This window comes from Lagenorhynchus albirostris, chromosome 15 (assembly GCF_949774975.1).
Source record: "Lagenorhynchus albirostris chromosome 15, mLagAlb1.1, whole genome shotgun sequence".
In the NCBI taxonomy this organism is placed as follows: Eukaryota; Metazoa; Chordata; class Mammalia; order Artiodactyla; family Delphinidae; genus Lagenorhynchus; species Lagenorhynchus albirostris.
In genome coordinates, this window is record NC_083109.1 from 39960071 (window position 1) to 39985704 (window position 25634).

The window sequence follows — 25634 nt, forward strand, 5'->3', positions numbered from 1 at the left end:
GGGATGACTCAGTGATGGGGATACCTCAGTGATGAACACCACTTTTGAAGAGGTCCAGAAAGATGGCAGCTCTGTCATTTTCTTCATCGAGAGATGGCCCAGGCAGGAGGGTGAGGCCCAAGCGACACCAACCACTCCCCTAAAGAAAGCATCGTCAACAATTGTCTTATTATTTATTTAAATCTTTGATGCATATTTTTCAATTAATAAGTCAACATTCTTTTTGAACCCCCAGTTTGGGGTCTCTGTCCCCCAACTCTGGGTAACCTTTTACCTCTCAGAGAAAATAGAAGTTGTATCGTGTGGAGGGGTTAGGGCGCGTGCTTTGCAGCCAGACTGCATGGGGCCCGGTCCTCGACCCACCACGTGCTCCATGAATGGCAAGTTGCTTACCCTCTGTTAGCTTCAGTTCCTTCATTGTAAACTGGGGTTGTAGGGAGGATTAAGTGATGTAATGTAGATAATGAACTTAGCGTGATGCTTGATGCAAAGTAAGCACCCAATAAAGGTGAAAATTACTATTATTTTTAACTCATCTGCTTTCTTTCTCTAATTTTTCCAATGGTTTTTATGCACCCTGGAATCTTCCTGTCTCTCAGGCCTTACACCTACTCCATCAGCAAATCCTGCAGCACTTCCTTTGACATATCCCAGGAATCAGGTCCCTTCTCACCCTCTCCACCATCGCCTCCATCACCTCTCACCTGGATCACTGGAATGATCTCCACTCCCCACTCTTGCCATTTTATGACTTGTTCTCCACACAGAAGCCAAAATTATCTTTTAAAAAAATGTAACCCAGACTATATCACCCCTTCACTCAGAACTTTTCATTGTTTTCCATCTTTCCCATGTAAAGTCCAGACTTTGGCCTTCCGGGCTTCGCCTGATGTGGTCTCTTCCATATTTCCCACCACTCTTTCCCTTGCTTGGTCCACTCCAAGTAGCTGGCATACTTGTTTTTCCTAGAACGCAGGGAACAGCTCCCACAAAGGGTCTTTGCACTTGTTGGCCTTTCTAGAACGTCATGTCCAGCCAACACATGCATAGCCCACTCCCTCACTTTCCTCACATCTTTGCTCAAAATCAGTCTTATGAGAGGAGCAGCTGTATCCTTAATTTCACACCCCTTCTTGTCCCTCTAATTCTCTCACCTTGCTTCAGTCTTAGTAGCATTTATGAGCACCTGACAAATTATACACGTATCTGCTTATTTTCTGGTTTCCCACTAGGATGTAAACTCCAGAACAAGCATTTTGTCTGTCTTGTTCCTGACACCGAGAACAGTGCCTGGCAACGACAAGTTCTCAACAAATATTTGTTGAATACTTCTCTCTTTCCCTCTTAGCTCAGCAAATAAAGGACCCTTATCTCTTCCACATCTCTGTGCTTGATTCTCTCCCTTCCCACCTTCTAAAGGCACCGGCCCCTTTTCTCAACCAGGAACCTGTTCATCTCCTTCATCGTAAAAATCCTCCCCTCACCCCTTCTGTTTCAATAGCTGTCAACTCGCACACCTTCCATTGCTGCAAATCTTCTCAGAAGAATGGCCGTCTGCCTGCCCCCCTACTGCTCCCTCTCAGCCATCAGCCCTCATCCTCTGCCCATTTCCATGGACTCTGTTCCCTCAGAGGTCGCCGCTGCTCTCTGACCCTGTTAGTTCTCCTCCAGCTGAACTTGACTGGCCTTTCCACCTCATCTTCTCTCCTTGAGAACAGTCTTCCCTTAGTTGTGGAAGATGCTGTTCTTTCCTGGTTCTCTTTTATTTATTTGTCTGTTCTTCCTCCCCTTCTCTGCTAGTTCTTCTTCCCATTTGCATTTGCCAGAATTCCATCCTCTGCTCTCTTTACATTCCCCTCTGCACATGTATGCCCCCCTTTTTCTTTTCTGTGATGTAGGAACGAGCTTCTCAAACTTGAGCCTGTATCAGTGTCTCATGGAAAGGTGATGAAAACTTCTCCACTTCAGAACAGACAATAGATCACTCCATTGGCTAAGGCATTACTTATCTGACCAAAATGGCTCTAGGAAAAAGAATCTCTGTGATTTCATCAACTTTTCCTACTGTTACTTCAGTGCTAGGCTGATGGGATAATCACCAACGCTGTGAATCACAAAACCGTTTTTTGCTGTCATATACATGGAAATATTTGATTTGTTTATGATTGAGCGGTCAGTAGTGTTTCTCTAGAGAGGAAAAGAGTAGTGGAAATTTACTTACAAGTGAAAATAAATACAGAGTTCCAATTCCTAATATATAATATCCAACTTCAGTAGAATACACCTTCATCTTTGCTAATAAAATCTCCTATGCTTAAACAATAAAGCTAAGAAAAATAGAATTTTCTATTTTTCTTCAAAGTCACACTTGTCCCTCTTTGCCTGTAAACAGAAGGAGTTTCTGGGTGACAGGGTGGGGGACGTGTCTGGATGTTGTGTAGGTAGAGAAAAACTAAAGGTAAAATCAAGTTGGAATAATGAATTGTGTTCTTCCTGGAAATAAAGGAATTAGGTATACAGGAATACCTAAATCAAAAAATATAGGAATTTGACAGGATGGAATGCAATAGGCTGTTTTTCCTTTTTAATTTAATATATTTTCTGAATATAGTATTCTGGGATTATTGCTACAAAAAGATGACACAAATGGTATTACCATCATCCTTCCTCAATCCTATTAGATATGATCCAAATAAGTTCCTCAATTCTCCGCTTTCAATATTTCAATATGGAGACACAGGCTTTGGTGAACTATAGCAGGAAGACCAATAAGAGAAGGATGGGGAAACTGACGAGAAAATTGGAGCTAAGTGCCCCAGCCATTGTGTCAGTACAGGGATTTTGCCTCAAGCTGAGCTTCCTTTGCCCTTTAGAAAATCAGAATTGTGATGAGCCCAAGATCTGAGGAGGAAGTATTAAATAGACACGCTCCCCAACAGAGGGCCTCCTCACACTAACTTTGTGAGGTTTTCTTTTTATTTCTTGCATGACTTGAGAGGTATTCAAAACATTCCATCTGTGAAGAAGCTGTTACTTTGGCCCTAGAATTCTGCTTGCACATCTCATGCTGCCTTTGGCGAGACTGAGGAGTGAAGACCCTCAGCTAATGGGATCGTTCTTTTTTCTTCTGAGTATCGGCCTCTGGGGTAGCGAGGTTCTCCATTCCTGAACTGGGGAGGTGATGTCTTTTAAATGTGCATTTGGTTATATAACGGTGTCACTACTTTATGGTGACATTGCCCATTCTAAAATTAAAACTGAGTATTCTGTCCCTTCACTGAAAAGTCCCTGGTTCTAGTCCCTGAGAATATCTGAAGGGTTAAAGATCACTGTGGTTTCTGTGCAAAAAGGAACAGCAGTGGAAAAAGGGGGATGCATTCTGTTAGTGGATGAAATTCAGATCATGTTCAAAAACACAGATAAGTCAAAATCAAAGAAAACAATTGGAGTCCTCTCTGATTTCCAGCACCTTCCACCTTCCCTCATTTTTCACCCCTTGACCACCACCCAGACCTTCTTTTTTCCCGACCCTGGACACAGATGCCCTTGTATTTTCTGCTACTCCAGCTCACCTCTCAGAACAGGCTCAGACCCAAACTTGGAGACCAGATGAAATCTGGACTCAGGACAGCTTGGAATGGGGGTTCATGCTGGAGTGACCCTTCTAGCACCTGCCACCAACCCAGAGAGACCATCCCTAACCACCCTTTCTAAAATACCACCCCCTCCCTTGTGGGTGACTCTATCTACTCCCTTATTCTGCACCATTTTCCTTCATAGCACTTACCACCACCTGGAATTATGTACTTGTTTCCTTGGTTATTTTCTGTCTCCCCAGGAGAATACAAGTGACATGAGGGCAGGGACACTGTCTCCAACTTCAAACAGTATATGTTGGCTGCATGAATGATCCCATTCAGTGTAAGGTTTGGCCATATCCCAGCAACGATTCATAAGGCATTGGTACCACCGATTGGTATTCCCTCTATCTAGAAGATTCTCATCTCTCCCCACAAACCCACTACACCATTCTTTATCTCCTGGATCTCTGTTCAGCCTTCTAAGTCCTCTCACAGTGGCCACAGTCAAGAAATAATCCTTCCTTCCTCTGTCTCATGAAATCTTTGGCTCTTACGTTAGTCACACATACCCTAATCCAGTCCTCCAAATGGGTAGTGATTAATTAATTAATTGTGCCTTAAGCATCAAATATGTGAATGAATGAAAACTAAATGACCGAATTTGGGGCTAAGCAGATTTCCTGGACAAGGCTTGAATTCTAATCACTCTCTATAAACAACTACAATATCATTTCTTTAGAGGTTACTTATGGAATTATTTTGGTTCAAATACTGGAGTTATAATCACTTCCGTGGTAGATATATGCATAAGCCAAAATGTAGAGTTCCTTTCCTATTCTTTTGAGAAGTGAATGGTTTTACATTATTACATGTGCTAAGGCTTTGTCTAGACACCATCTAATACAGAGGTGAGTAAGGCAGATAATTCAAGCCATTACTACCAAATAGCAGAAGCAAAAATGGAGATTTTCCTTTAATTATCCAAGCAGTTAGCTGAATCCCTCACTTAAGGTTTCCTAGGGAGACACCATCCAAATCTCATAAATGCATTTGACTCACACAGTAGTCAGCAAAGACTGGGCACCAGCTAATCCTCTCTGTCCGAGTTGAAGTACATTTCCAGGTGAGCAGGTGTTCTTAAGCATCCAAAAATGGCATTTTCCACTGAGTATGTTGGAGGGACCTCCTCCCCTCCTCTTTTCCATCTTCATGATGATTTGCACTTAGGGTCTTTTTCAATCAAGAGACTTCACGTTTTCATGACATTATTTGGTGACTAGTAATGAGAGATTGAAAAAATAAAATTAACACTGAAAAATTAGAGTTTCCCTTTATCAGGGCACCATTTAGCCAATGAAAAGTAAAAGGGCATTAGGATTTTGAATCCTTGAAAATTTTTCATGGTATCTTTCTTACAAGGTCAGTAGTAGTTAAGGTTAATTAGTTGTTGTAACAAACTCCAACATATAACACAATAGACATTGTTTTTGTTGCTCATATAGTGCCCCAAATGGGTGTAAACACGGCCTCTTTTCCATCTTGTGGCTCCTCCAACTTATGGCTTCCAAGGTTGCCATCAAAGGGGATCGTGTGTATGGAGTTTTCAGGGGCCATAACTGGAATGGTATGTTTCGTTTCTGCCTACATCCTATTGCTGGGACTCAGTTACAGGAACTTGCCTAACCACAAAGCATCCTGGGAAATGAAGTTAACCGCCTGCCTAGGAGGGGGAAATGGGATTGGTCTTTGCCACAGTCTTTGCCACAGGACTTAACCTCAGCCCAGGACATTCTTTCCCCAGTCTTTCTGATGGACGTATACTGTGGGAAGACATTGTATATCTTAGACAGTTTCCCAATCTTTCTCTATTGACTTAAAAAATAAACTCTTGACCTGGAGTGGAATAAAATTAGCTCAAGGAAAAAGAAAAACAAAGTCCAAAAGACTGAAGACAAATCTCTTCCTTTTATAGGGACTCTGGGGGCTTCTAGTCTGGCTTTTACATAACCACTTCGGCTTCTTTCTCGTAGAACATAGTTCCAGGCCGTGGCAGGTACTGAGATCATTATCATTATGATGGTGCTCAATTCCCCAATGCTATGTACTTTTTGGAGGCAGAAAATGGACCCTGGGCATAATGCTTCCCCCAAGAAGCTAAAAAGACATGAAATTGGAACAGCTCTGGAAGTCAGACCAGAACAGGAGAGAATGTATATTTTGGAAGTAGTAACACACTCTCAGAAAATCAGGCCATTTTTCTGAAAGAGAGGATGTGATGAGACAGAAAATTATAAATTGCATCAGTATCAGAAAATTATAAATTGCAATGGAAAACATACAATTTAAACACATGGACATTTCGGTTCATTATCTGAATCAGATGGGTTTATTTTGAGTCACCCCAACTCTCTTATTCAGCCACGCTTTGGTTCTTTTGAGACCATGGACTAAAAGGAGGCTAAGAGGCTTTAAAAAGTATCAAACTTCTGATGTTCATCACATCAGCACCCAGCATGTGACTAATCAAGGTAAACTAGTCACAAGGGAAAACTGAATTCTAAGCGCAGGTAGAAAAATAAAACTAGCAACTTCATATCGAGATTGAATTTATATGAAAATATGATTCTACTCAACATTGCCTTAAGTATTCCATCTACTTTAGGAAGCACTAAAAGCTGTGTGCTTCTGTTATGTACATGTGGGCAAATGCACTCCACATAATTCATTCTGTACCATATCTGGGATTTTATAAAAATGTTTCCAAAGGCTTAAATTTCTGTTCTGTATTCAGTTCTTAGGAGAAGGAATTGAATAAAATGGCAAGGTCTTTCAAATAGCTTCATTAATTTATGAACCTCCATCATTTTTCTTTTCTTTACCCTCTGGAGAGGAAACTGAAGATAAAAGAAAAAAGAGTGAGACTTAAAATATAATGCATTTGCACTGGAAAATACAACCATGCCTCATTTTTAAATTATTTTGTCTGGATTATTTCATTCATCCTGATCATTTGTGAAATTTTATCATGAGATTGGCAGGTGAGGTACTGACCCTGCTTCTAACCCAACATGGACTTGGAGAAAGTGGCCCCCGCGCCTTCCAGCTGTGACCTTGGACCTTTGCTCTGGTCCCTGGAACAGGGCACACATATTTTTACACTTGAGTTTGATAGGTTTAAAAAACGGGAGTGACTAACTGGGAAGATTTAATGCTTTGAAGGGGGAAGGAAAGGAGTACACTGGGTGATAGCAATTCACTCTCCAGAGTGGAATTTTCTCACTTTCCTACTGTTTATATTTGACACGAGATCCATTCACAAACATCTCTTGTAAGATGTTGCTTCTCGGCAGGGCAAGCTCTTTGGGGGCTGCAAACTACACTTATCCATCCAAATATCAAGCTTATCTCGTGGCTGTTCTTACTGACTTACTCTTCACCCAGAATCTCTGTGAGGAAGAGACAGTGAGAACCAGAAAGGACTGTGATTAGGGAGATGATACTGTGATAATTAGACACGGAGTTTTCAAAGGTCATCTCAGCATCTACCTTGGCATAGAGTTCAGCGAATACAAACAACTTCCTCCAAGTTCTTTTCTCCCCCTAAACCCAGCCACACATCATTGGTTCTGTCCCTCTGAAGTCCCTCCATGAATGCAGAGGAGCCCATAGAGAATCCCACCCATAATGGGCCGTCTGAGGCCCCTGGCATCCAAGGCCCATGGCATTGTTGAGGGAGGACCCAGCCGCTGCTTCCTAAATATATTTGCCACTTGGTTACCAGCTGGAGATGCAAAGAGAGGCAGAGAAAGAGACAGAAGGCACGGAGGGCTGCGTTTTCTAAATGGTTTCAAGCCACTGGCCTTTCAACAACAGCTAACGCAGAACAGATGGCTGTGCTACGCTCGGCTGGCTTTCAACTGAGGGGCTGCCTCTGTCCATGATTAATCACCTGTGCTGGGGGGTAAGCAAGTTCTACCTGGTTTTTTTTGGGGGGGACCTAAGGTTGGGGTCAGCAAGCAAAGTGACAGGTGTTGCCTCTCTGCCTTATTGCTGCTCACGTGCTTGTAGGACCACACTGCGGGGAAGCGGGTGGGCATCCAATAAACACAGAATTAGCCAACCTGTGGAGCCCCAGCTAGGAGGGGACGTTTGTCTGGTTGTGCAGAAATGGCTTGAAAAACGTTCCACAACGTTCTGTCCCTTCATTTACTTCGCCTTAAGGGTTAGCCAAGCGTAGAATTTTATGGCAGTTCAGTAACTTCTGCACTTGCTTTGAGGCCTTAAAAGATTTCCCCAGCAAGAGTGTAAAGAGAATCTGTTTGTCTTTTAGATGGCACTGGGGCAAAAGGATAACATGGCCACTTCCTTCCTCCCGTCCTACAAACAAGATATCCTTTTACACCATGAGTCCTACAGAAGTTACCTCTTCACTCTCGTTTCCTCTGTGTGGATGGAGTCTGAGATGGGGGAGTTGTGATGCAGCACACATGGAATTCTCTGCTGGTTCAGTCCAACTGGAGAAGCACATGATTCCAGCTGCAGGATCTTTGAGGGTGAAGGGGAGTTACTCTTCCACATTGATCTTTGTTTTCTCCATCACGGGTTCATTTTCAGCTCAGCAGCAAAAACCCCAAAAGCGGGGGAGTGTCGTACCCCAGCCCAACTCTTGTCTGTAGAAGTTTGGGGAGAAAATCAGGTCAGCCACAGCCAGGGAGGATTAAGCAGGTGGATTTGTGGCTGGAGAAGGCCAGCGTGTGCTCTAGGCTAGACAGAATGTATTAGTCCTCTATTTCTACGTCACAGATGACGACAAACTTCGGGCTTCAAATGACATCCGTTTATTATCTCACAGTCTCCTGGGGTCGGGAGTCTGGGAAGTTTCTTCTCTGCTCAGGCCCTGGCAAGGCAGAAATCAAGGTGTCAGCAGCTTTTTTCTGCAGTTCACACTCCTCTCCCAGGCTCACATGTGGTGGTGGCAGAACTCAGTTTCTGGGGGTTGCAGGACTGAAGTCCCTGTTTGCTTGTCAGCTGCCAGCTGGGGCCCCTCTCAGCCCCTGGAGACTTGAATTTCTTACCACGTGACCCCCTCCATCTTCAAAGCCAGCAGTGGAGAATCTCTTTCTTCAGAAAGAACCCAGTCCTTTCTAAGAGCTCACGTGATTACGTCTTAAGTACTGGTTAATGTCGCTAAAATGTATTTTGTTTTTGTAAATCAGGACTTTATGTAGTTAGATTTCCAGTGGTCATATGCTTCAACTTGAATACTGAGAATGAACATTATTCTGGTGAATATTTAATTCTGGGGGTTAAGAAAATATCAAAAGGCATGTCCTAGGCACCAAAACAAAAAAACAAAAGAAACTGAGGAGGGTACAGGAACAACCAGATTGGCTGTAGACACCACAGGTCACTTCCATTGATCACAGAGGCCCAGCCTTAGAGGGCAAATCCAAGCAAGTCAGTTCAGTCTTTGGTGAAGACTGGAAATGAATAGCTTTCAATATGTTTTTGAACCACAGAATTTTTTTTCAAATGAAATGTACGTGGAAGTCCATTTTATACAAATTTTTTAAATTTTACAACACTCTTATAGGACTTATTGTGTGCCAGACACTGTCCAAAGTGCTTAAAATCAAATCCTCATAACGGTAGGAAATGGGCATCCTTCTCATTATTATTGTCATTGTCATTATTCACATTTTACAGGTGAAGAACCTGAGCTGCAGAAAGATGAAATGCCTTGCCCAAGATGGCAGAGAGGATTTTGAACCCAGGAAAATGAGGCTCACGGTCCTTGAGCACTTGGCAGAGATGTTGTTGTCATGGAGACAGCTTGGAGGGTGGAGTGGTCCGATCTCCTAGCTGCTGAGCCCCTCCCTCAGTTTTTCCCTGCACCCCCTCCCTGAGGCTTCCTCAGTGCACACCCCGCCCAGCAGACACTTTGAAAACCAGAGGTTTGAATCATGCACACGCTGCCTCCATGGGGCCCCCTGGAGGCTACTTTCGTTTGCACTGTTTCTCAGAGCACTTTCAGGGGACCCCCATTAACCCAATTCCTCAGCCAGGACCTCTCCTTTGCCTTCTCGCCACAATCTTTGCTGAAGCACATCTCACCCACTTCTGCTGCCACTCTGGCCTCCTTACGTGTCTGGCCACCTCTGGTTTTCCCCTTATCTTACTCCACGTACTATCCACTATGACTTCCTCTTCCTAAACCCCCTCAGAACATGGCATATCCTGTTCGTGATGCTGCCCTGGCTCCCTAGTGCCCACCACCTCTTAGATTGGCATCTGCAGCCCTCTGGGTCTGATTCCACTGATCTTTCTCATGACTGTAAACCAAACGTTCTAGGCAAGTGAGATAACCATCCCTCCTGGCGCACAAGGTGTTCACTTACCACCTCTAGGTCTTTGCTCCAAACTCCCAGAGCATTTCTTCTATGGGGCGTTCAATTTTCTACCGGCTGTGATTATTACATACTTTTTCTAGGCTATAAGCTCCTTGGAAATAATAGACATATTCATCTTTTAATTCTCCCCTGAACACAACAGCCACTCACACGGAAAAGTATGAGACAACATTCTCCCCAAAGTCCTGGGAAATAGATTGTTATCATCCCCATTTAACAGATCAGTAAATTGAGGCTCAGATACGAGTGACTTCCTCATCTCCATAGAAAAAAGAAAAGGGCAGATGGGAGCTGACACATGGACCTGTTGATGGAGGGGAAAAATGCAAAAATACTTGGAGACAAATTGCTCTCTGGAGGCTTCAGTTAGAATCAGCCTTATTATCTTCATAGAATCAACAACCACAACAGTTTATGACTACGAGTGATGGTTCAGAACTGGGATGCACACCGCAGTTACCCAGGGGTAGGTTTTGTAAAAGGTCCACACCAGTCCTTCTGGAGCAGAATCTCTGCAGAAGAGGCTTACCTGTGAGTGTTCCAGAAAAAAAAAATTATTCCTTGAAGACTCTGGTGTGTTCCCCTGTTTAAGAACCACCAATTTGCAAGGCTCCCAAAGGCCCCAGCCTCCCAAATTACCCCATTCGATGTGTAAAACTCCATCATTAGAGACTTGCTAAGATACTGCTCTCTACTTAAATGCAAGTTAACGTTAAATCTTATCACTCATTCTGTAAGGATTCAAGAAGCACTACTATGTGACAGGCCGGCTGACTCTGTCTATATCCGTCTTATGGCTCTTCTCATGTGTATATTATCTGATATCTGCTCTCTCTACTGTTAGGTTATTTCTTGCCAAATAGCCCCAGAATTTTTTCATCTTCTCCTCCATCTTAGCAGCTGGCTCTTGTACATAGTGAGTGCTTTTCATTTGTGAAATGTCTGAATCCATGAATCATGGGACTCACACCTCATCAGGAATGAGTTTACAAGCTTCTTTCAAGGAGCAGACTTTGATAGACTCTTAGGCACCGCCAATTTCCAGGTCAGCTGTGCAATGCATGAACAGTCTCCCAGCCTTGGTTTCCTCATCTGTGAAGGGGACCCAAAAGCACAGCTCCTGGCTCATAGTAGATGCGCAAGACATGTCCATTGTCACCTCTCCTTGTGGATTAAGCCCCTGATGGTGTATCTGAGCAGTGGGTGGGGAGGTGGAAACAGGGGCATGAAATCCTGTCGTGTAGACAGCCGTCCACACTGACGTCCGGCCTGCCCACTCCGCTCCTGTGTGCATTCCACAGGGGCAGGACTGAGCGGCCTGGACCGTCCTTGGCACACGAGTATGTGACTATAAAGCATGCCGTAACCTTGGAATCCAGACATCAAAAGGGAGAGCTTCAGTGCCTGATAAAAATGTGTTCCTCTCAGCAAACCACTCCAAATGCCGTCTTCTCCATCCCACTGGGAAGCTTGTCACTGCTAATGCAATTCTTATGATTCTCGCTGCTCAGTACCCTCTTGATCTTTCCTGAGATCTCTCTGCCCCGAGTGTGTAGGAAACAAAATGTCCTGTCTGCTGTCCAGAGCTTAAAATAACAGATGCTGGGTTCCTGCTGCCACATTGAAACTTTACTCCAAGGTCTCTCCCCAGCACCCCTGCTCCCGCCCCCTCCCCATGCCCGGAGCAGAAGCCTAGTGTGAGCACCAGACAAAGAAGGGGAAGGAGGCAAGGGGGCAGGGGTGGGGGGAGGGAGGCCTTCTCAGACCACCGCGGGCACTCTTGAGGATCAAACTGGTTGTTCAGAAAGATCGACTTCTTAAGTTGTGAGACATGTTTTAGGGAAAGATTCTTCCTATCTCTAAAGAAGAGAACCGCATTTCCCAAGCGTCACTGCCTAGGAGCATGTTCGAGGTTGCCCAGCCTGTATTCCGCACTGGTGAAAGGAGGGCGGTGTGTATTTCTGTATGTGCCTTTTTCTGCCTGGGGAATAATAAAATAAGTCCCCCCCATGCCATCTGGGTCTATGCACGTTTCCTCTGTTAGAGAGCAAGCTTGCAAAGTCTGCAGAAAATAGAGTGTCGTTGGTATTGTCTTGCAAACTCATCAAATCCGCCTCTTTCACTCAGTCTTACAGGGGGAAATGCCTTTGTCCTCTTTTGCCAGCAGGTGATGTTTCGATGGTTCGACAGAGAAGATATTTTCCTTCTTTAGCTTTTGACAGGTCATTCTGGGAGTGTCTACTGTCCACAATTCCTTCTGGCCCTCTGGAGACTGAGTTGACCTGAGCATATTTTTGCAAATGCCACAGATGATTGTTTTTATTTGGGGACGGCATGGCTTTGTAGTGGTGACACTTTGGGTTTTATTTGTTTTCCTTCCCCTGCCCCAGCTGTTTTTGTTTTAATAACATTGGAGAGAAGGTTAAACCTAGTCCATCTCTCAAGTTGGAAGAGCTAGAAATCCAAGTGGGTAGAATGGCAACCTACAGGTAATCTGCCCAGCTGGGTCCATCCCTGATTTTATCCAGCCTCATGAGAGGGGCGAGGTTGACAGTGAGGTTGGTCTCAAGTCGAGTGAGCACTTTGGAGCCGATAACTGTCAGGGGAGCAAGTGAACCCACAAACATACCATTGGAGACCTCGAGCACTCGGTAAATGCTGGGATGTCATCTTACCCAACAAGAGGCTAGGATATATGCCCATCTTTTACTTTCCATGTCCAACCAAGGAGCATGACTCAGCAAGACACAGTCAGGCACCTAACACAGCCGTGCATGGCCTTGGGGGTGAACTGGTAATGGCCATTGTTTCTGAGACATCTGAGTCTCCATGGCTGTACCTGGTGAAATCCGAAACTCATGCTTGATCTCATTACCAGAGATGCTGATTTCATTGGTCTGGGGTACAGTCTGGGCATGGGATTTTGCCAAGCTCTCTAAATGATTTCAAGGTGCCACTGAGGCTACCCAGAACTATTGCTAACAGAAAAACGTAACTAACCTTTCAAGTACCTTTTTCCCAGACACAGTACTAAGCATGTTCCTGCATTAACCCTTTATTTCTCCCAATCTTCCTGTGAGATAAGCTTACGTATCGCTAGGTGAAACTGAGGTTTCAAAGCCTTACGTTGTCCAGGTGGAGTTTGGTTCCTAGTCCATTTAACTCCAAAGCTTATTCCTTTTCCAGAGAACCCAGAATACAGCAAAATAAGATACTCGTATAAACTCTCCAGCACTCTACATAAGAGATCTGATCCTTCACTTATGTATCTGTGCGGAGCCTTCCCTGAATTCTATGTATTATAATAGGTGGAAGGAGAATCAGAAACTAATTAGGGACTTTGTGTATTGCAAAGGGAAGGTCACTGCCTTGCCCAGTCCCCATGCCATGCGTGGCCATCCCCGTACGAAAGAACAAGTGCTAAAAACTCCTTCTACTTTTATAAAGCACTCTTCAAACAAGGATCTCAAAGCACAACATAATTAATAAAATCACCCACATCCTGTAGGTGAGTAGCGTTTTATATGTACAAATTTCTCTCTGCCCCCAGGCCCTCCAAGAGGAGGAGAATGTTTCCAATTTTCCAGAGTGAGCAATAGAGTAATTGAAAGGAGCTGTGTCTTGGCCAACTCAAAAGACCTCAAGGCATTTATAGTGACCCTATGTGAGAAAACATGGCGACCACGAAGTGTGTCATAATGGCTTGTCAGCCATGCTGTGCTAAATGGTTCAAAGAGGAAGAAGACAGGGCAAGAATTAAACATTCAGTTCTCAAGAGTCAGCTGCCCCTGTGATCGATATTCTGATCTGTTTGGTCAGCTCTCCAAAGGATCTAGAAGCAGTAAAATGATGACATTAGCTAGTGATCCAGTTACTTGGGTTAATCAAGGCAGAGAGGACAGACGGGGCCAATTAAGTAGCTGGGCAGCCCAATGATGGATGAGTCATTATGGGCAAGTGCAAAGATAATGCCATTGGGAAAAGCAATTTAAGTCATTCATGCACTTCCAGGCCAGGAAATCCTTCTAGTCTGTGAGGGGGATCATTTAGGAATCATCAGACTCAGACTGATGAACTCATCTATTCATTGTGCAACTAACAATCAACAGAAGAGCTGAACACACAGGGGACAAGCCATATGGAATACATTTTGGTAGCTGGGATGTATATCTGTGCCTTCATTTGAATCACCTTCTTTACTTTTGTTTGTTTGTTTTTAATTTTATTGGAGTATAGTTGATTTACAATGTTGTGCTAGTTTCAGGTGTACAGCAAAGTGATTCAGTTATACATATATTCATTCTTTTTAGATTTTGTTCTCATATAGGTTATCACAGAATATTGAGTAGAGTTTCCTGTGCTATCCAGTAGGTCCTTGTTGGTTATTTTGCTTATATATAGTGGTGCGTGCATGTTCATCCCAAGCTCCTGGCTTATTCTTCCCCCCCCACATTTCCTCTTTGGTAACCATAAGTCTGTTTTCAATATCTGTAAGTCTGTTTCTGTTTTGTAAATACATTCATTTGTATCTGAATCGCCTTCTTTAAAACAGGTCATACTCTAGCCCCTCTTCTGTTTTTGTTTTTTTTTTTTTTAATTGGAGTATAATTGCTTTGCAATGCTGTGTTAGTTTCTGCCGCACAGCGAAGTGAATCAGCCTTATGCATACACACATCCCCTCTTTTCTTTTCCTTCTCCGGTCCCCAATCTCTCCCTACTCCTTATGTTCTCATCTTCCTAAACACACACGGTTTCAAAGTGTATGGATGATAGTTTTATTTTTAAGTAATGACAAATATTTTCCTTCCTCACTGCTAGTTCTGTCCTTCACATAGGTTGCTCTCTGTACACATACAAGTTTCCAAGGGACACTTCAGCATGTTACAAAACTGTTCTTTTTTTTTTTTTTAAGCCCAAAAGAGGCTTGTGTCTATGCAACAAACTTTATGCAAATGGGAGGTTGGGGGGTGGGATGAACTGGGAGACTTGGATTGACATATATTCACTAATATGTATAAAATAGATAACTAACAAGAACATGCTGTATAGCACAGGGAACTCTATTTCACTTTGCTGTACAGTAGAAAGTAACACAACATTGTAAAACAACTCTACCTCAATTAAAAAAAAAATTTACGCAAATGGTCTACACTTCTCCAAATCCTTTACTTGTATTCATGTTGCAAATCTGGAATTTTAGGGGAGAGGACTTATCTTATTTTTAAGGAGGTGGGTAGGAAACTAAAAGCCCATATGAATTAAAGTAAACCATACTTGCAACTACCTGTTTCTTTAAAACGAAAGTCCTAATCAGGAGACCCCAGAAAAAGGTTATCCATGACTGCCATGTTGATAACTCTAATGAACGCTAGTTCTTCTCCTGACTTACCTTCTCCCTCTCTGATTTCTCCTGTTTGTCCCCCTTTTAAGCTCATCCTCTCTTACCAACCATTCAGTGTTGGATTCTCTAAACACTGTATTCCTGGTTTTTTTAGACAGTTGACTCATTGTTCCATTCTTGTCTTGCCCTACACTCAACCACATCTTGCTGGTTCCCAGCCACCCTGTTTTCTACAAACTACAGTAGCATTGCATCTGTTTCCTGTGCCAGGAATTCTCTCCTCTGGTTCTTTATCTTGTTAACATTTGTCCATCCTTCAGATCTCAGCTCACTCATCATATATTGACTTCCTCACACTTGGTCCAATCTCACTACTATGGACTCTCATAACACCACATAGCATTCTTTACCACACTCATCAGAGTTGCAACTTTATATTCATTTGTGTGATTTATTTGATTAATGTCTGTCTCCCCCATTAGCCTAATCTCTTCCCTGTTTCTGTTTCTTCTCTTCCTGTTGCTATTGATCAACGTTGCACTGCCCACTTCTCTTCTTCACGGGCTACCATAGCTTCTACTGACCAATGGCTTCCTCTATCTCATAGATTCTGATAATATGCTTTTCTCTCAGTGCCCCTCAATTTCTAGTCTTCCTCCAATTGTTGGTTGTCTCTAAATTTTTTTACATTCACACTCTACCAGCAAAACAATCTTATTGGTTTGATTCATATGTACAATCTCTTCGGCAAACTTCTCATGACAGACCAACTCATGGCTCCCTGGGCAACACTCAAATGGACTTCCCTAGGGTCAAGCATGTCCTGCATCCATGGGCTGTAGCCAACATAGTGGACAGGTCAGCTTTCCTGAGAGAGTACAATAAATCAGATACTTTCTCCATCACAGTCTGCTTGCTGAGAACTGGCAGAGCTGGGGAGGGATATTCCTGGAGAACCAGGATTGGGGAAAGAGTAAAGAGTAGAAACAGAAAACAAGCAGGGACAATTGAGGCATTCAACAACCTCCTCTTTGGTTGGTGTTCTACTCAATGAAACCACCATTCCTTGGCATACATTGCTAACAATTTTAAGATGTCACAGGAGTCAAGTCCATTTATATCTGATGAGCAAAGTAAAACTCTCAACAGAAGATCTGAAGTATTTGGGGAGTGATAGAACCCAGTGAAAAATGTCAGATGATTAGATTTTAAAAGTACCTTGGAATGGTAAAGGCCTGTCTACTTCTGGTTCATAGTTACTCTTTGGGAGCAGCCCTTCAGGCCCCAAAGTGAAGGGGTTCACCGGTCCTCCCTTGTGGCAGATCCTGGACTCTAGTCTTTGGTGCTGTACCCCACACCCTTACAACATGAGGCTGCCAAAATCTTGTTCAGCCCTCAATCTCTCAACTGGCTCTACTAGAAAAAATTGGTATAACAATGATCATAACAGCTGTTAGAAATGAGTTTTACTGAGCTTGAGGAGAAGAGATGGCCACCATCCTTTATCTGGGTGGACATCATCAATTGCTTCTCTTGGACAGAGCAACATAATATAGGGTTAACAGCACAGATTTCAGAACCAACTGCCTGGGTTCAAATTCTGGCCCTGCTACCTACCAACTATGTGAACTTGGGTAAGTTACTTGTCTCCTCCTCATGTATGACATGAGATTATAGCATCTACCTCAATATAGTTGTTGTGAGGACTAAATAAATCATTAAATGCCAAGTGCTTATAACAAAGTTTACATTACATATCTGTGAGCTACAATAATTATTGCTGTTGATATTACTATCGTCCTTAAGAAGTCACCTCATCCAATTATTGGCCACCTATATTACTCAGGACATATCAGCTCATATTCTACTGACATATCAGTAGAAATTCAGCTCAACGTGCTTCAGTAAGAAAAAGAAATGTAATGGTTCACACAGCAGGGAAAGTCCAAAGGATGGACTCACTTAGGCACCGCTAGACCCAAGAGTTCCAATGATGCCATCAAGACTCTTGCTGTCTTGTGCCTTGGCTTTCTTCTGAATCAGCATCATTCTCAAGCAGGTTTCCTCCATGGTGGCAAGGATGTAGCTTGAAGATGACCTTGTTTTTACACTTCTTCCTCAGTGGATTTGAAAGATTGGTAGGCCCTGGTTGTGTTCCATCAATGAGCCAATTATCAGGGGGGTGGAGTATTCCAATAGGCCAGGCCTGGGTCACACAATACCCCTGTAGCCAAGAGGAAAGGTGGAGCCAACTCTACCTGAACATCATGGTCCCCTGGAGGAAGGATGCTGAGCAGGAGATACCCACTGCTCAACCCTTTGTCAAGGCACTGTCTGGGGTCATGTCTCCAAGAAGAAACTAGAAGACTGTGATGACATGTTTATTGAAATTTTTATCCATTTTCCATCTAAAGAGTTACAAACACACTCAGGAGTGATGTTCAAAATATTGAATAACTGGTAGAGTAAGAGTTGATCAGTTTGAATGGATGCCTGACCAATCAGAATGGAGGTCAGCTGTATCAGCAAATTCCTGCTGAATGGCAACGCTGCATCAAATGCAAACATTGGACTGATTTCTCAGGGACTTAAATATCCAATCCTATTCAATCTTCCTTATTAAGCAAACACTCTCTAGCTTTGGCTAGTTTATTCACTTACCTGATTAGAGGCAGAACTGAGTAGACAGATATCTCCAGAACTCTTTCTACTCTTCAGTTCCCTTTGGTCATCTCATAATGTGTGTGACCTTCCCACTGGGATACGCACTTAAGACAGAAGATAAGCTTTTGAGCTGAAGTACCGATAACCTTGAAATGGGCACATGTACCTTGCTTGACCTTCTGTTGGGGGCCAACCCTGTCATTTTTTCTGTCTGGAGAAAGCAAAGGGCCCCCTCTTCCCTTTCCTCTATTACTCTATCACCACTGAGTGCCTCACAAAATAGTCCCAGTCTCCAATGGATCTATCTGTCCAAGGATATGCTACCCCTTCAAATTCAGATTGGATGAAGTGTTCTTTGATTAGAGACCTAGATGAAGGGTTACTTAAAGGGCCAGCTCAGCTTGGCTAAAAGGCCACAACCAACAACTGGTATGGGGTGGAGTGTGTGTGTGTGTGTGTGTGTGTGTGTGTGTATGTGTGACTTCTTGTCACACTCTCTTCCCCTGAACTAATGTGCCTATAGTACTTAGCAGAATCCACACACAATAGGTGTCTAGTAAATGATAGTTCATCTCCTTTCTTCTTGCTAGACACCCTTCCTGCTTTCCTACTGCCATGCAGCCTAGCCTGGCTTTGGTTGCCAGCAGTACCCAGCAGCATCATTCCCCCGGATCCTGCCTTCTAGGCTCAGGGCAGATCCCAGGCATCAGTGCCCACACCTGCTCACCAGGAGATATTTCCCTACCCTACTTTGACCCCCTTCCAACTCTTAATGCAGGACTGCAGAAAGACTTAGGAACACTTGCCAAGACAGTCTGACATTTGCTTCCCTCTTCCGGGTGGGAATTGATGGATTTCATGCCTGTTTCCTTTCAGGGTTGCAGAGAGTACAGCAACTTGCAGAAAACACAAGATACTTCAGACAGAGACTGAGTGAAATGGGATTCATTATCTATGGCAATGAGGAATCTCCCGTTGTTCCCCTGCTCCTTTACATGCCTGCTAAAGTAGCGTGAGTATCCAGCAGACTCCCAGAATAACACCTAAGCTCCAAGGTGATCTGACAGAGATGGTGCTTTTGACACCACAGGGCTCTTTCAGCATAGGTATTGCTTTGCACTTTGAGCGGGACGCTGAGCTCAGAATTCACTTGTCCAGCTTCTCAGAAGCTACCTGCCTGCCCATCAGCAAGACCTTTTCACAGATCTTGTGGGAAGGGAGCCAGGTACTGCAGCCCATCATTTCCAAGCTCTGTGAATTGGGTGGAGTCACTTATCTCAGGCCTCAGCTGTAAATTGATGATGATCCTGCACTTCTTCCTGCCCCCAAGATCTTTCTCAGGGAGAACCTCAAAACACCATCTCTCCCAACATTCAAAAGCAACATTACCAGGCTCTGTGCTTTCTCCCATTGCACTCTAATGGCCATCCTCAAAAGAAGGCACCCTCATGTGTGGGGAAACTGAGGCTGAGAGCAGTTAAATAGCTTCCCAAAGCCATACCAGTCAAGCAGTAGTAAAACCAAGAGGCAAACCCAAACCTAGGCTTATTCCAAAGCTCTTGCTCTTAACAAAAAATGTTAACACCACTCCTGTAAGCTTATTTGGGGTTGTTTTCCATCGATTGCAACTCTGAGGTTGAGCATTAGTAAAAACTGCATAAAGAGGAAAAATGACTTTTCTCAGTATGGCACAGATGAATTTATACGTGAGCCATCTCCAATCTGCTAGGGAATAATTAACTCTGTTGTTAAAAGGAAGTTAATTAAACTCTTTTCTAGTATAAAATGTTTGTGTATCTGATGAAGCACATGGTAGAAAGTAATTCTCAACAAATGTTTATCAGATTCTAGACATCCTGACACTCCTTTAACACAACCCCGTTGTTGGAACTTTCCGTTTGATTCTCTTAACAGTCGAAGTAGATTGGCAGAGTATTAGACGTAGTATAGAAAAGAAGTTCTGGAGCTATTAGTTGAAAACTCATGATGGATAGGACTGAGTTATATGTTCCTAAAAGATGGATTTTTTGGAGTACACTTTTGGGTCATTTCACCACAGCAAAATAATAAGCAGTTAAAACACACACATGAGTTGCCCCATGCACCACAGCCGTCCACCACTCAGCCCTTTGTTCATAGACCTGGATCAGGAAATCAATGCCTGGAGTAGCCAAGAAGACAGTGTGCTTCAGAAATGTCATAGGATACTGCTCTGTGCTAATGGCAGGAAGGAGTGACAATGGTGATTCCAACTGGCAGATAACCCCAAACCCTTTACCATCTGATCTTGGATGACAGGAAAGAAAACCCACGTTTACTCAGAGTGGTTGGGGAAACGGTATGTTCTGACCCTACATGTAGTCCATGCCTATCTAATATTTTATGATTAGCTCAAATGAAGACACCAAAAGTAAACTTGTTTCATTTTAGAGAGTGTCAACACCAGAGGGTGGCGGTAGGGAGTGTGCTGGATACTTCTGACTTTGATGATGGAAGCTGGAATTAGAACCTCAACAGGCTGGGAACATGAATCCATCCAATGAGAAGAGTCCATGAAGAATAAAAACAAATGCATTTCAATGCAAGAATTCAAGTGCACGATGACAGAACAAAAGAGAGAGTTCCCCTCCTCCTTTATATGCCAGGAGTCCTAACTAGACAAAGCTAATGTGAAAAAGGAAAATTAAACTGAGAGGGAGTTTCCTGGAAAACTTATGTTCTAAGGTATAATGAGATGTTTGGAATGAAAAAGAAATTTGACTCTGCCTCTTCCTAGCTGGGGGATCTAGGACAAGTTAACCAACCTTCTGAAGCCCCACTTTTCTCATATTGAAAATGGGATAGAATAGGACCTATTTCCTAAGATCATTTGAAGATTAAACAAGATGAAGTCTATCAGCATTTGGCATGTCATGTCTTAACATAGGAGCTACTCAGTGTTGGCTGTTATTATTAATAGTATTAATAATGTATATAAAGCACTTCAAATAGTAATTGACTAAGCACTCAATCAGTGGCAGACATCATTATTATTACTACTACTACAGCTACAATGATGATAATTGTTCGTTTCAACAGAGTATAAGATTGGGTCATCGTGGTTGCATGGCTAAGGAGGCGCTAACATTGCTGGATGTTACTTATATGCTAAGGAAGGCTCTTAAACCCAGTTGTCACCCATTGAAGGTGGGATGCTTAGCCCTGGTTTACAAATGAAGACACCTAGACACCCCAAAGTCAACCTACTTTCTCAGGGTCACTCACATTGTAGGTACTAGAGGCCAGAATTCAAACCAGTTGCATTTGCCTCCTAAACCAGTGCTCTCTTCAAGGCACAACACAGCCCATAGGGGAAAAATACACATCTCTTTAAAGCAATGCAGAGTATAATTTAACCCTCTTTAATGTCATCACTGGTGAATCAAAAGGCATCCATTATGACAATGGGGAAAAAATCTAATTATTTGGGTGGTTAAGAAAACATAGAACAGGTTAGTTACAAAAGGTAATATTATCTAATGTTGGCAGGAGTTACTGCTGCCCAATCTTGTTTCCTGCACTGATATTTCTTCAATGGAAAGTTGAAGGCAGAGAACCTTTTGAAACGGAGTTAACTGGCTAAGCCAGTGTATGAGCACTTGTTTCAATTTGCTCATTTAAAAACTTTTGATTTTTCTCAAAGAACTGTGATTACTCCATATTTCCACCTACTACAGAATGGAGACATTATCTCCAGCCAGGTATCCTTTTGGATAAAGTCCTGTTTGCAATTCTACCACTGGACTCTTCTATGGAGTTTATTTAGTATAATGCGATTTCACCCATAAAACATTCACTTAAATAATCAAGAATATATTGTATTTACTATTTGGTACAGGGTTGACATTTTCCATCCTCAGGCCTCATCATACACTCGGAGAATGGTGGTGCAGAAGATGCAGTGATGCTGCGTGCAATGCAATGCTAATGTTGTACTATTATTATTCTTATTCACATAGTTTAGCTTCTTTCAGCCTATGCCAGCTCTAATTTGCTTTGGGGAATACAAACCCAGAGGCAATCGCATACATTAGCTGAAGGAGGCTAGGTTTAGTAGTGTAAGTTTGAAACTTAGAACTGCTCCGGGGAGGCCTCAGGTTAGCCTAATGAATCAACAGTCATATATTTCGCTCCACATTCTTTGGCAAAACTTACTTCCTCTGGTACAAAGAGAAGAGTGCAGACAGTGAAAGTGGTCTTTGGGGAGTTCCGAAAACCGGCCCGATCACGGGTCAGGTGGTTTGGACTCTAGCAATAAAAGCACTTGACTTGTTTCTCAGACAATTACGAGCTCTCACCCTATGCAGTTCCGTGGGCAGCCTTCCATAGGGTGATCAAGAAAAAGAAAGAATGGCTGTTTTCAAGCTTCCTCAGTTAGAAAGCCCCATCTCCTTGTAAACTTCGCAATCCAAATCAAAGGCTATATCTTGCCATGGCCAAGCCAGGGGGCCAGAGAGGCTGTGTGTTTGGTAGTTCTTGCAATCTCCATTGCTTTCTTTGATAACCTGCGTTCTGCATGAGGAAACCAAAAGGCAGACAGCTAAACGGGAGGAGAATGAAAGACCCCTGCGTCGCGGATTCTTCCTGAGTTATGACTCAAGGTTTCTGTGGTGCTGTCAGCTTCCAGCCTAAAATAAGACACCAGCAACCTCTTAATGCTAAGAACAGATCTGAGACATTTATCCTACTTGAGGGCAAAGCATCTCAGTGATTAAGGATTCCTGCGGGGAGCGACGGAGCACAAAGGGGAAAAGGCTCACTTGGGTGCACATGCCTGGGTCTGACATTGGATCTCAGAGCAAGAAGTTTACAGACTTTGAGAGCTGGGTATTCTAGAATCGTTACTGAGATTAGCTCTGAAATAAAAAGAGGCTAGAAGCAGTTAAGGGGAAGGAATCATAGCTTAAAAAGGTTTTACTCAGTATCAAAGAGCTTTGTAATTCTATGACCTACAGCTTCCAGGTTGCTTCTACCGACCAGCTTGTGTGTGTGTGCATTTCTCTCCCTCCCTCCTTCCCCATCCCCCCTTAATCCAGCCAATGGGTTTATTATCCCTGAACATACACATAACAAATGAGGAGACCCTTGCTATTTCCTGTCTTTGGCTTGATGGAAAATAAAATCTTTGTCTCTGGAAAGATAACATGGCTTGGGATTGGCTCCTGCAGACCCTCTGACCCTGATCCTGAAATTATAGTCACGAAGTAGAGGCTTCTTAAAATTTCCACACCGTATTATCAGTATTAAGTTTTTAAAGCATATAGGTATGCATCTAACATATTCTTTCTTCAGGTAATTGCATTGAGTAATGGTTTTTATTCCTTAGGAACCCTGCAGACAAAAGATTTTACATATGTGCAGACTTGTTAAACCAGGGTCACGTGCACCAGCATTTTCTGCTCAATGTCAAAGACTCTGTGCACGTAACTGTCTAATGAGTGCGCCATACCCCACAGTACACACACTCAGTTATGGGTACCATCAAGTGACTGGCTGCCATATTTCCTTATCGGTTGTATCTGAGAGAAGTTTCATTACTTCAGTCATCTTCTACTTACTTTAAAAAAGTAGGGACGGGCTTCCCTGGTGGCGCGGTGGTTGAGAGTCCACCTGCCGATGCAGGGGACGCGGGTTCGTGCCCCGGTCCGGGAAGATACCACATGCCGCGGAGCGGCTGGGCCCGTGAGTGCCACAAAAAAAAAAAAAAAAAAAAAAAAAAAAAGTAGGGACTTCCCTGTTGGTCCAGTGGGTAAGACTCTGTGCTCCCAATGCAGGGGGCCGGGGTTCAGCCCTGGTCGAGGAATTATTGGGTTGGCAAAAAAATTCGTTCACGTTTCTCCATTACATCTTATGGAAAAACCCTAAAGAACTTTTTGGCCAACCCAATAGATCCCGCATGTCACAACTAAGAAGCCTACATGCTGCAACTAAAGATCCCGCATGCCACAACTAAGACCCAGTGCAGCCAAAATAAATATAAATTAAAAAAAAAATAAAAGTCAATTAGCCACATTCCTTTTTTTCTCTTTTTGCAGTGTAATTTTGTCATCTCTCAGTTAACCTCCTTTTTAACATTTCCCTTAGGGCTTTTGCAAGGCATCTATTAAAGAGAAAAATCGGCGTGGTGGTCGTTGGATTTCCAGCTACTCCCCTTGCAGAAGCCCGGGCTCGGTTCTGTGTTTCAGCAGCACATACGCGGGAGATGTTAGACGCAGTAAGTACTCCACAGCCCAGCAGAAGCGACAGGATGGGGTCCTCGGATTCCAAGCACGTTCTTTTACTGAGCTTGCTTGGGTTTCCCTGGGTTTCTCTTGGATGGTTTAAGAAAACAACACTAATAACACTCACTGCTAAAAAATAAAAATAAAAAATAAGGGTATCCTAACAATGCCCAGCAATGTGATCAGCTCAGCAGATAGAAAAGGAAATCAGCTCAGTGAAGACTTGAGTCAAGTCGGTGTTTTGGTTTCATAGCAAAGACCCACTGAGTAGCCAGACATCTTGCTCTTTGCTTGTTCTTAAAGGCAGACGCTGATCTCACGTGCTATTTCAGCAGTAACTGCCTGCATCCTGGCACTGCTCACAGCCACCACGTCCATCATAAGAAAAGATGACCCAAATAAGCCACATGTTGGAAAAACAACAACAAAGACAGATCTGTCATATAAGCTTATCCTACGTAAGGTGTAAAGGATTTCAAAACCACATTTCATTGTCCTTGGATTTCGATCTCTGTGTGAATGAATAATATCAGAGAACCAAGCCAAGTCAGTCAGTTTAGGGTTGATGAAACTGTCTTATAAAATCAATGCAGTTTAGCAAACACTATCAGGTGTCTGCTCTATGCAAAACCCTGGGGCAAAAAGTCTAAGAGAACATACTATAAATAAGCACTTCACAATAATATCAGACAGAATAAATTCATCTCGAAAAAGAAATATAGACAACTGCATGAAGGTGGAGTGGGTTATTATGGAGCTATTTGAACAAAACAAGAGACGACAAGGTCAAGGGCAATGGAAACAAAAGGAATGGATCTAGGAATAGACGTTATGCATGCATGAAGCTGCCAAGACTTGGCAAATATTGGATGCAGGGCACATATGGGGTGAGGGAATCAAGAATAATCCGAGGTCTCTAGCCCTCTAGCAAATAAAGAACGGCAAAACTAAGCACGTATATGAGCTAAGGTATATGGCAAGGAACAGCATAACACCAACAGGACTGGGGGAATAAAACGAGCTCACTTCTAGACATGTTGGGATTACAAATCTATGGGCCAGCTGTGAAAAAGCAAACTATTACATATAGGATGGATAAACATCAAGGTCCTACTGTATAGCACAGGAAACTATATTCAATATCTTGTGACAAACCATAATGGAAAAGAATATGAAAAAGAATGTGTGTGTGTGTGTGTGTGTGTGTGTGTGTGTGTGTAACTGAGTCATTTATACTTCGATAAAATTTAAAGAAAATAAAATCCAATTCTGGAGCTTAGGAGAGTATGCAAGGCTGGAGCTGCTGTAATCTGAGGAGCTAAGGGATCATTAAAGTCAGTGGTAGAAAATATAATTGTCCAAATATAAGTGAACGGGC

General features: G+C 43.1%; 1 protein-coding gene across 3 annotated transcripts in view; it reads left to right on the forward strand.

The window, feature by feature from the left end:
• The window catches only part of SPTLC3 (serine palmitoyltransferase long chain base subunit 3), a 127020-nt gene that overhangs the window by 96234 nt on the left and 5152 nt on the right, over positions 1 to 25634 (forward strand). The window contains exons 10-11 of one of the 3 annotated variants that reach the window (XM_060123132.1): positions 18873 to 19008; positions 24120 to 24249. In XM_060123132.1, the coding sequence (XP_059979115.1) occupies positions 18873 to 19008; positions 24120 to 24249 (266 nt within the window). The remainder of the gene's footprint in view (positions 1 to 18872; positions 19009 to 24119; positions 24250 to 25634) is intronic. The other 2 variants (XR_009535299.1, XM_060123133.1) reach the window with 2 other exon arrangements.